This window comes from Eurosta solidaginis, chromosome 3 (assembly GCF_040869045.1).
Source record: "Eurosta solidaginis isolate ZX-2024a chromosome 3, ASM4086904v1, whole genome shotgun sequence".
Classification (NCBI taxonomy): domain Eukaryota; kingdom Metazoa; phylum Arthropoda; class Insecta; order Diptera; family Tephritidae; genus Eurosta; species Eurosta solidaginis.
The window spans coordinates 67,260,891-67,273,684 of NC_090321.1; the positions used below are offsets into that span (position 1 = coordinate 67,260,891).

The 12,794-nt window shown below is 40.6% G+C and overlaps 1 protein-coding gene across 3 annotated transcripts in view; it reads left to right on the forward strand.

Annotated features, from left to right (window-relative positions):
• Window positions 1-889: 889 nt before the first annotated feature.
• The window catches only part of bs (blistered), a 126,316-nt gene continuing 114,411 nt past the window's right edge, over window positions 890-12,794 (forward strand). For all 3 annotated transcript variants that reach the window (XR_010950663.1, XM_067772134.1, XM_067772135.1), the window contains exon 1: window positions 890-4,311. Coding sequence is in view for 2 of the 3 variants with exons in the window: in XM_067772134.1 (XP_067628235.1) it covers window positions 3,676-4,311 (636 nt within the window). In the remaining variant the exon portion in view is untranslated. The remainder of the gene's footprint in view (window positions 4,312-12,794) is intronic.

Below are 12,794 nucleotides of genomic sequence, written 5' to 3' on the forward strand. Positions count from 1 at the left end.
TTAGCGTTATGGTATGGCACCATTCGATTACATTGATTTCCATACGGTTGGTTCCGTCAGCTGTTTTATCTGGTTATGGATAAATCACCATTAATTGGCCTTTAAGTCCCGGGCAAAGCAACATCAAACATTTTGAAAAACTTTCTCCAATTACAAAAAAGTTATTCTACGCGGGGTAGTCCCTCCGCGAAAAGTTTAGAAAAATCTTTGAGTATATTCCTGCCATGAAAAGCTTCTCAGTTGCAACGGAGGTAAAATTAAGAAGTAGCACTACGTTAATTGTAAAAGGAGCGCGGCCTAAATCGAAGGTGAATCGTGCAAAGTATTTATTTATTTATGTGCTTACTAAAGGAAACAATTTTGGTTAAGCTTGTTTTTTGTTTTTAATTACAAAAATTTCGGTATGTCAGAACCTCAAAAACTGACACTTCCCAACACCTTTTGCATGATGATCCTTATCAGTAAAACATGTTAAGAAATACACCCCGAATAGCGTTGATTTTTTGCCAAAATTCTAGAAATGCCTTTATAATTTTTAAGCGGTGTAGTTAAAATTTTTTTACACGTTACACCCCTTATCCAATTTCTTTGTTTGCAATTTTTAACGCATTTTTTTTTAATATTTTATAGGTCGAAAATTCAGTTTCTCCGAGAAAAAACAAAAGGCCCCACTGTGCATTTTTTTGATCACCTTAGGCGGCGCTCTGGCTGGGCGCGTTAGTGCTCACTCCAGCAATTCACGATCTTTTAGCATGCTCTTCTACTTGGCAATATTTTCTTATTTTTTAAACTCTCCAGTTTAATATAGCACAAGAAAGAAAACTAAAAAAAAAAGAACGGCGGTGCTATGTGAGGCGATCGAAAGCGAGTTTATTCGGTAGCGCGCCTCCATTTAGAGAACATCAAGGTGGTCGCAATAACGACATAAATCGCAAATAGAGTTCTATTCATATTTGTCTAAGCTAATAAGCGATATTTCCGTAAATCTATTACGTGACAACAACAACTATATCAAACGAGCGTACGAAAAAAGTGTTAGCAATTCTTTATCAATTAGTTAACGACGCTTTTGGATAAATTTAATTGCGAGTCATAGCAGGAAAAGAAGGAGGAGGAGCAACAATAGCAGAAATTACATTGATATTTTGGAAATTATTTAAAAATGAAAAACGGTATGCAACAATTTAAAACAACCATTTAAAAGTCAAAAAAGGAAATCAATGCAGTTTGGCGATTTAAGTGTAATTCTATGAATTTCCTTCTGCATTTTTGATGAGTGACAGCTATTAAGGCATTTCGGAAAATATTCCAATTTGTTTCTATTGTTTATTAAAAAAAAAAGATGAACTGAATTCACCGTTGGAGTGCAAAATTTTAAGAAATTCAAAAGAAGAACCAATTAACACAAACATTTTCGGTGAAATGCTAAAAATTTTCTGCATTTAAAACGTGACAGTTATTGTGGGATTTTGAAAACTCATTATATAAAATAAAGCAGTTTCTCGTAGAAAGGAAACAATATTTTATTTGCAATACTCAGAAATTCGCACACCGAAAAATTTACAATCTTAATTTAAAACTGAGTTTGTGATTTTTTGTTTAAGTTGTGATCGAAGCTGGAGCAAAAACAACATAATTTTAGGAGGATTTGAAATAACTTATCACCAGAAGTAGTTTACAGCTTTGGTGTTCCTTATTTGTGAAATTGGAGCGCTCTTTTAAAAAATCACAACAACAAACAATACTATATAAACAATTGAGTGAGGAGATTTGAAAATTAAAAAAAAAAATGATAATAAGCGTCATATAATATGAAATATATTCAAATTGAAACAATCGAAATCAATTCACAGCAAATTATAATCTCGAGATTTTGAAGAGTTTTGGAAACATCTCATATGTCATATTTTTGCGCAAAGAAAATAAAAATATTTGTTATACTTTGTTTGATATTGTGAACAAAACTAAAAAGCCAAAAATACAATAAAAGTGTGGTTTGGCGAGCTTTAAAAACACAAGAAAAAAAGAAGAAAAATCCCAACATTGCTATACCTTATCTAACAGTTGTAAAAAATATCTATTGGGATCTTGCGAATATTGGTGAAATTAAAAAAATCAACAAGTCAAGTTTGGAGAGCAGACATATTCAACCAAAACGCGAAACTAACTATTGCTATATACGAATTCAATAAAATAAATTAAAACAAATTAAACAACAATAGCCGAAATTTTGGAGAGTCTCAAAAACACAAAACTGTATAATTTCATACACAATTGTAACACTTGAGACGCTTATAGAGAAATTCTAAAATATACAATAGCAACAAATACCAATATTTGTTCGAGTTTTGGAGACTTTTAAATATACAGGGCCAAAAAGCTGAAACCCATCAGCAAACACAGCTTCAACAATTTATAAGAGAATAATGCCAGTTTGTGACACTTTTGGTGAAATAATAAAAAACACAGCAACAACAGTTACGCATTTTAAAGAGTTCCATACAAATTTATTAATAAAAACCTAAATCTCTATTCAGGCTGTTGTCGAGGTTTTTGGTGAAATAAAAAAAAATTACACCAAAAGGTACAACGAAACAATATTTCACGCTTTGGAGATTTTTCAAATATCGAAAACAGAACTGTAAAATTCATCGTACACATTTAAAATATTTATTACATAATCAATGAAGCTTGGCCTCATTCCGACAAAAGTGCCCCGACATAAAACAGCATAACAAATTCTTATTAGCACACGCGCACGCTTTACAACACTGAAATCACATTTAAACGTCAAAAACGACCGGCTGACAACAGAAGCAGCGGCGCCAGCAAGAGAGCGATAATGAGAGCAACCCAAATATAGTTTGACATTTTTGTTTAATTCTGACAATTGCTAAAAGCAGAAGGAATCCGAAGAAATAAACGTGTGCAATTGGAATTTGTGTTAATTTTACTTTGAAAAAAGAAGAAATTGTTGTTGGCATTAAAAATAGTAAAACGCTGCATAGAGCAGCTCGTTGACAAGGGCGTGTATTAAAGTGACGAGGCGCGGCGCGTGTGTGTGCGTCTGTGTAATCTTCCTGCGGCGGTTGTTCGGTTGTTTCTTCTGTCGGACGTACAATGTGCACCCAATTGGGCGAGCCACATGCGCTAATTTGACACTGCTGTGATGCAGCTGTTTATCAGCATTAAAGTTATTGTATTATAGGATATCCGATTCTGCTGTGTTATCTATAGAAATGCGAGCTGCGGTGATTTCCACTAAATAAAAAGTGTCAAAAGTGCGTTTTTGTAGTTATTTTTGGAATACAAGTGTGCGGGCCACTGCGAAAAGGCACCCATAACATACTACATCCAAGTGTTGTTGTTAGTGCAAATGCTTTATTAGAACAAAATATCTAAAAAGCAAAGAAATTTTAAGATTTGCAAACGCAAGAGTTCGAGCGCTTGTGTGTGGGGTTGACCATCAGCGCAAGTGTTCGCCTACATTACATAGCAACTGTTGCAAAGCTAGTCACGGTCAACGCGACAATAAAAAACAACGAAAACGCCAAACAACAAATCCGTCTACCAAAAGCAATTGCTAACCAACAAGCAATTGCTTCCTTATATTGTATTTTATTTGTGTAAAGTGTTAAATTAAAAATCGCCACCGTGGAGAACTTTTATCTAAGAATGGATCCTACGCGAGGTGATTCGCGCTACAACCTCAACTATCCTATGGGTAGTATTGGCCTTAGTTTGGCCGATCAAGCCGACATTTATGGTGGTAATCCTGCGGCGCTTGGCGGTCGTCCACCATCCGGCGGCCTCATACAACCAATGGGTGGTGGTGGTGGTGGTGGTGCGGGTCTGGGCTTTAGCTCGCGTGGTTCAAGTGGCCTCATGCCTAATAGCACACAATGTCAATCGTTGGTGTCTGGTGGTGGGAGCAATAGTTCGAGTGGTGGCAATACAAGTCATCAGCGTGGAATTAAACGCGCTGGTTCAGATTGTTATGAAGATCATCATCGTAGCAGTAGTTCGGCGGGTATGTCATCACAATCATTGCAAGGTTTAGATTGTGGACAAAATGCACAGCAGCAACAACAGCAACAGCAGCAACAACAACAGCAGCAGCAACAAAGTCAAGTGAGTGGCAATGTGCCCGATGTGGTGGACGATAGTTATACGGCGTTGGCAAATAAGAAATCACCACCTGCTAATGGCAAGAAGACGAAAGGTCGCGTCAAAATTAAAATGGAGTATATTGATAATAAATTGCGTAGATATACGACATTTTCAAAACGTAAAACCGGCATAATGAAAAAGGTGAGTGAAAAGAATGATAGTTTTAAAGATGAAAAGTATGCATACTCCACTAGGTCCCCTATACAAATTTCTAACCGCAAATGTACTGTACTTTAGATACTGAAAATAAGAAGTCTTAGCAGGAGTGCTCTCTACAATAACCACTGGTAGAATACTAAGGCAAACCCGGCACCTAGTTGTGAAAACCTCATGCATCTGCCATACAAAACTCTAAATGACTCTATTAAGGGACTGCCAGCGCAATTTATAGCTTCTCCAACCCAATTGTTGACCTCACCTACGCCTGGCGGATCCTTTAGCATGCAAGGTTCCGGTGGCCCCAAGCTCCTCATGGAACTAGCGGGTGGGGGCGAGATGGCGCAGAAGGTTTATTGTGGTAATAATAAATAATTCCCAATATAATTGTGCTTGTACCTTAATGGCGCTTCTTGCCGAAACGAACAGAATCTATATCCGGAATGACTATCACCACCGATAACCCATATTCCGGCGGAGGCCAAGAGAACGTGACCTTATAAGACCGCACGAACCCGGCGACCCCCAAATAAGGGATATAAACCAACGCAAAAGATTGCTTGTGGGCGAAATGGGAGGAGCACTTAAAGAATTGTAACCTCTCTGCCGGTGTAGGTAAGGACATTGAAAAAATCTCCATCGCCTTTGGCGACAAAGTGCTGTCGGATGCGAAAAAATGCGCGAGCGCTTTCTGCCGACAATATATAATGCATTCTACGGTCGACAAAGATAGACGGAGGGCCAACAGACACGCACATAAACAAATTCAGTGCGTCACCAATCACCATCACCGCTAAAGAAGTTGAGGACGCCATTGGTCACGTTAAACCATCCAAAGCAGTGGGCCCAGACGGCATAGCCATGCCGATGCTTAAAAGCCTAGGGAAAGAGGGTTTCAAATATTTAGCGCATGTCTTCAACCTGTCTCTTTCCACCTTTGTCATACCCGAAAAATGGAAAATGGCCAAGGCGGTCCCGCTACTAAAGCCTGGGAAACCAGCTAACATAGGAGAGTCGTATCGTCCGATATCTCTCCTATCGCCAGTAGCAAAGACGCTTGAAGCCATTTTGCTCCCCTATTTCCAAGCAAATTTGCAGCTAGCCTGTCATCAGCATGGCTTCAGAAAACTCCATAGCACTACCACCGCGCTAAATGCCATTAGAAACCAGATAAATTCCGGTTTAAATCAAAACCCCCACCATTGAACAGTACTCGTAGCGCTAGACCTATCAAAAGCTTTTGATATGGTCAACCATGGCTCGTTACTGCAAGACCAGGAAGGGTCTACCCTTCCCCCATGTCTTAAAAGGTGGACCGCAAATTATCTGGGTGGTCGGCAGGCATGGGTGCAATTTAGAAACGAAACATCAAAACCAAGAAGAATTAAACAAGGGGTGCCACAGGGGGGTGTCCTGTCCCCACTTTTGTTTAATTTCTACATATCTAAGCTACCTTCACCACCGGAAGGAGTCACAATCGTTTCCTACGCCGATGACTGCACAATAATGGCCACAGGCCCAGGCCCACAGATCGATGAGCTATGCAATAGAATAAACGGCTACCTCCCTGATCTCTCCAGTTTTTTCGCCTCGCGAAACCTGGCATTATTCCCGACTAAATCTTCCGCGACCTTATTTACAACATGGACGTCCCAAATGTCGACCATTTTGAACATCCACGTCGATGGCACTACGCTACCGACTGTCCTACACCCCAAAATCTTGGGTGTGACGTTTGATCAGGATCTACATTTTGGTGAGCACGCAGCCGCAATTGTTCCGAGACTTCAGAGCCGTAACAAAATCCTCAAATCCCTCGCTGGCAGTACTTGGGGAAAAGATAAAGAAACGCTCATGACTACATACAAAGCAATTAGCCTGCCGATTACGTGCTACGCGTCACCCATATGGTCGCCGAGCCTAAAAATTACCCACTGGAAGAAGCTAGAGGCCTGCCAAAATACTGCTCTCAGAATCGCCACGGGCTGTCTTCTTATGTCCCCAGAACACCATCTGCATAATGAGGCGAGAATACTCCCCATCAGGGAGAGAAATAAGATGCTGACCAAACAGTTCCTGTTGAATACCCAGAAACCTGAGCATTCCAACAGACATCTGATTGATGAACCAGCACCGCCAAGGGGCTTAAGGAGTCATCTCCGTAAGCATTTTGAGGAAATACGGCACCTGAGAACCCAGCCGTATGAAGCGAAAAAACACAAGCAGGTCCTTGGTGAACTCCACAAACAGGCGTCGGACCTTTATGCCGGGAACTGCTCCGTGAATCCAGTACTCAAAGAAAAGTATCCAAAACTCGCGGAAAGGAACGCATACTCCCCAGGGAAACGCGTGTCACTCTTGCTCAACTTCGTTCTGGATACTGCAAGAGGTTAAACTCTTACCTATCCAGAATCAACCCCGTCATACAAAATGTATGCCCCGCTTGCAATGTGTCCCCACATGACACCAACCATCTCTTTAATTGTAATGTGGAACCAACGCCTCTAACACCCCTTTCCTTATGGTCTACCCCTGTTGAAACAGCGAGTTTCCTTGGACTCCCGTTAGAGGATATTGATGAAAATTTGTGAACGGTCGCGGCTTTTAGGTGGGGCGAAGCACTGCTACAACAACAACAACAACAACAGGGAGCATAATGATGATGATGTTGTTGTTGTTGTAGTGACAAGGCCGCTTCCCCAAGGCCTTGGGGAGTGTTATCGATGTCAATGGTCTTTTGCTGGATGCAGATCCGGTACATTCCGGTAACAAACACCATTAAGGTACTGGCCCGCCCATCTCGGGAACGATTTAGTATGACCACATGAAACCTTCTGGGCCATTCCGTCCTCCCAGATCCATGCGGAACTTTGTATCGCCAGAGCCTCGGCTGTTAAAGAAACATGATTCGCCACGGGCAGGTGAGGTTGACAATTGGGTTGGATAAACTATAAATTGCGCAGACAACTCCTTGAATAGGTTTCGCTGCACAATCCCTTGAATCAGTTTGGTATTTTAGTCACTTACGACAGGCATACCTGCCGCGGTTATATTCTAAGCACCCTAACCCGCTGGGGAAGTAGCATAATGATAGTACGCATTGGTGTTGTATCAAAAGTGAGTGACAGTTAAATATAGAAGTCAGTCGGTTAGTAATTCAATTTGTTGGAAGGGAATAAACTGCCAGACTGTGATTACAAAAACTTAAGTGCTTTTTCCCCGGTGTTCAACTGCTTCAAAGTTAGTATATGTAGATTTATATGCTACTCTTTCTTGCCTTTACCCAAACTCTTTATCAGTAGGCGTTTTATCTTTACACTTACATACACATACGCATCCTTAGATAGGCTAAATTACATGCATTTAGCTCTTCACGGTCTACTTTAAGTGCATCAACCGAAATAAATCAATATCGCAAATTCTTGCGGAAGCTTTGTCAGGTCATATCTATAGGTATATATTTAAACTCTAATCTACATTAAAGTATTATGCCAGCTACTGCAATACAAAATGCAACGACCGTAGAGCGCATTTACTTTTTAAAAGATGCGCGGCTTTTATTTCTATACAAAACCAAATCCATAACAATGTTAACACTTTGGCACACGCTTACGCATTTGCATTAAGCGATTTTACCTTTTAATCTTATTTGTGCAATCTCTTTTGGAATTTATTGCTTTTGCCGAAGTAAAGTAGGTAGATTTTTGTTTCACCTTTAACCAACCAGTTGGTGAGTTCATATCATAGTGAGTAGGTGGGCATATTGATGTAGGATTGTGTGAATGCTGTTATTTTATTATTATTTTTTTTTTTGGTACCGTCAGCTAGGTCATGCTATGCGAATGGATGAAGACTCGCCGAACCAGAAGCTATTCCCATCGGCACCCAAATTCGGCAGCAGAGGAAAAGAAAACCTCCACTGAGTTGGGTGGAACTGGTTGAAGAAGACTTGAAATCCCTTGATGGTCCGAATTGTCGTCAGTTATCGAGAAGCATATATTTATGATGATGATAATTACTTAAAGATGTTTCCCTTCTCTTATCATGAAGTGATAAGAATCTTTAAAAGCTTTAACCAGCCAGTTTGTGAGTTCAAATCGAAGTGAAGGTTTCGGTAGATTTATAAAGCTTTCGACAAATGATAAGAACTTTTGCAGCCTTGAAAACGACCAAGATTTTTTAAGGGCAGTGATGGTACCAAGTTTCTGCGGCGTTTTGAATACCAAAAGTTTAAAACTTTCATTGTCCGTTCGATGCCCCAACCATACATAGCTAGATTGTTGCGAGGTAATGTACTGCGACCTATAGGTGCTCTCATTCTCTTCACAGCGACTCATCCAAGCCAAGCTCCCTCGGGAAGTCCAGGAAGTTCTTCGGCTTTAGAGAGTGTATGTGCCAAATTTCTTGTTTTAGCGATCCAAGGATTCTTAGAATTTCTCTCGCGACGGTATCACATTCGAAAAGCATGTTTTCTGCCGTTTCATCATAGTTGTCGCTGAACCGACAAAGGTTATTAGACCATAGTCTAGTTATTATTATTTGGGAGGTTAATCTTAATTTTATATCGCTTTGTGTTATACGCTGCTATCAGTGTCTTTGTCTGCCGGTGTGTTGGAGTTCCACGCCAGTGTCGTTCCCTGAGACGTGCCTCCTCCTGCTTGAATTCTTCGCTTATTGTGTGAGACACTATCCCCATGATGGCTCCGGGACCTATAGGTCTTGCGGCCGCTGCCTTCCTGGCCAGCCCGTCCGCTGCTCGGTACCCAAGCCAGACCAATGGTGTTTTAGCTCCTAAACGATTCAAACTCTACACGAACCAAAGGACTGGTGAAGATCTAATCGCAACTGACTGATATTGCCTTGCGCGTGGCCTCACTGTCGCTGAGTATAAATATTCTCTCATTTTTGTAGCCCCCTAGCAGGCTGATCTGCGCACACCGGCTTATAGCGACAATCTCAGCCTATACACTAAATATATTAGTCGATCACCGGCCACACAGTAGATCACCGCTCAGATGCTCCCTGGTGTCTTCTATAGTAACTAAACGCTTTTCAAACCTAATATGCTTCCTGGAGTCATCTCTGGGAAGCCAGATAAGTGGAATGTTTTCTTTTATTATCTCTATTATCTCTATTCCTGGACTATATTACTTTGTCACAGCCAATGTTTACCAGCGTGCGCCTGGCTGCCCGCTCAATCACTATCTATCTATGGTTGGGACGTTAGTTCGAGCAGCACCTCCATCCTCTTGTGGTTTTAATCTGCACTGTGAGAATTTTTCCTTACATTACTTCATCACCAGGCTCTTCATTATGATAAAAGTGTAAAATCTGTTGCTGGGAATTGAATAAAAATGCTATAGCAAGATTGAACACTTGGACGACATTTTTAATTATTTCACCGAGGTTCTGAACTCTTTACGAGGTTTCAAGTCTGTGCCACAGTGAAAGTCTCATAAATATTTATAGCAGTTCTTTTCGGCTTCTCTAAATATCTCTCGATCAGAGTGCCTTTAGCGGAACTTTTTGTAATATATATTGCTCTGCCATTAGCCTCTGGCCCGTCCGAGAGCCACTTGAAACTCAATTGGATTATTCGTATTCTATAATTTTCGAATAATATCAAGTCTCAAATCTGTAGCTCGATGGAAAGTCCCCTAACAATGTAAGTACATCCAGATTTTTTAATTCCGTACGAGAGGTTTCAAGTTTGTAGCTCAATGGCCCAGGGTGCCACCTATCGCAATTTTCCTACCTATTTAACGCACTGCCATCGGGTTCTCAACTACGCCTGAGATTGCATCCTATCCGATCCTTGAGGACCTCACTTGGACTGAACTAGCCCATACTGTTACCATAAGTTTTCTTAACAACCAAACTGAAAAATCCCATCGAAACCCAGGACCTTTGTATGTTATAAAATAACTTCGCCCTCTTGGGAAATACTAGGGAGGAACTATGCTACTTGTTGCTCATTTTCAATTCCTACGGATATGGTGGTGTCGTCAACGTCATTTGGCAGCAATGTCTGGAAACTACTCGTGCTATCAAAAACTGCTTTGAAGACGACCAAAAGATGGTGCAGACGATACTCGTATCATCTACATTCTTCCGAACTTGGCGTATAGTGGAAATACTACCGGCCAATAGCAGATTTACCGGGACTGAAGCCGCATTGATAAGGTTCAACCAGCTTGCTGCCTTTGGGCTTCAGTCCATCACTCATTACGATAGAACCTCATTTGCGATATCGCGTAATCGGCACAGTTTATGAAATCATCTTTCTTTTGAACTGAGTAGAGCACACCTAAGTTCCAATCTGCAGACATGTGCCCTTCTGGCCATATTTTCCATAGACATTGGAGAATGCTCTTTATAATCTCTTCGCTTTCGTGTTTGAACAGCCGGCAGTCCGAAGTTTCTCTTCGCTTTGTTATCGTACATATAGGATATTGTCAATATGACTGGGGATATATGCCATCGTCAGGCATAGGGGTATCGGGTACTTTATATACCTCGTTATCTAAAAATGTTCTGTCCACATTTAAGTACGCTCTGTAAATAGAATACATGGATTTTGTAAGGGTCATTAGGGCCATTATCATTCCTGCAGTAGTTAACCCTGGTCTTGAAACCCTCATATTCCTATCAGCCAACGTCTGAAGCTGCTTGCACTAGCAAAGATGAGGCCTCACATTTATTTGCTCTAACTATGCGTCTCTACTCTGCTCTTTTCGAGCAACAGACCGCAGCTGTGAGAGCGAGTGTAGTGATTATCACCGCCTGCTTCATGAGCAGCTTCTCTACGGAAAACTTTCTTTCTGTATCTGCCTACATTTTCTCCGCTGATTAGCCGCGTTTCCAAGTCTTAGCTCTTCAAAGGTAGTGGAAGTGGGTGGACCCATCCAGGACATTGGTGATCAATTTCATTTTATGTTCTTTGATCCGGAGACAGCCAAATAGCTTGGCGCATAATTTCATGCTACAATCTGGTTACACAGGTGATAGTATTTCGAGCAGCGGCAAAGGCGACCTCGACCTTTTTTGAGGTATTGAAGTGTTGAGACTGAATTTTCCGACTATAGGCACTAAGTTTTCTTGCTTGATGACGGCGACAGTCATCATATGTCTTTTTTAGCTTATCATAAAAATTATTTTTATCGTTTTGAGCGGCGGGGTCTATTGGCGCTTAGGCGCAGATATATTTTATATGAAAAAAACGTTAAGCTGCAAAGTCTCTTTACCACACAAATCCTACTTCTTTTGCCCACTGCATTCGATGTCTCAACGCTTAATTTTTCCGCTGTCCTTGCACCACCTTATTACCTTGAGCATCGGTACCATCTTTCGAAAGCGCCCAAGCATTCCATACACATGTCCACAAATCAGGGTTCTTTAAACGTTTGCCGTGGAAGACATCAGAAAAGACTTCTCAAATGAGGTTTGTGACTTATTTGTTACATTGATGGGGTTTTTTTTTATGTCTAAGGTAACAGTCTAGAGCACAACTCAGGCGCGGTATTAGTTAATAGTTGCAGATTTATCGAGCGATTCGCTTGATCCAGAACTAACGCCCACCTATAGCCGCAACAGACATTGCAAATCTGCGAGTCCTCAAGTTGAGTAAGCTGGAGTGCCATTTTGGCCTTTAAACAACATCTAGTAGCACTACGTACATATTCAGTCTGTAGTCAATTTAACCCCTCCCCTCAATTTCATGTTAATCAAAACTACTACGCGTTTCTGTACCATTCGTGCCTTCATCAGGGAGACCACTGTATTTGACAAAACAACCTAAACATAAAGTTCAGCGAACTCTTCATCTGTCTCATCCCACTAAAAATATTGCCATAGTCAGTTAAATTAGTCAAAACTTTCCTATATTATTCAAATAGCAAATATTTAGTAGACATCCTGATTTGGGCAAGAAAGCGTGGCAAGTGTGCTTAATTTAGGACAAAGTTCTGTTAGACGGAAACTATAAAAAAGTTAGTAAATAATAGCACAAAATTTAACAAAAGTAAAACTATGCATGCATTTGTATCTTTTAAAAATATTTGCGCGCAGCTACATCTTTCGAATGTGGGTGTCTGATTTTGTTGTTGTATGAACATATAAAAAAACAACAATGAGAAGGCCAATGATAGTGCGCTGTTAACTACCAAAATTGGTCAATGTTTTAACATTTTTTGCGTGGATGTTTGCTAGAGAGTGTAGGGCGCTCTGATGAAGCGCCTCGAATGTGCGGGTTTTGGCAACGATCTTATGAACACAGATTTTTTTCTTAATTAAATGTTTAACATGATCTTTAAGTGCTAAATAATGACCATCAATATGGCAAAATGTTACAAACATTTTAATATTCGCACTGTGATATTATCAGACAAAGAAAGATGAGTTAGTTGGCTGATGAGTTGGGTAAGTTTATATCAAACAACCACGCATGCGCGGGTTTAACCTTCTACTCA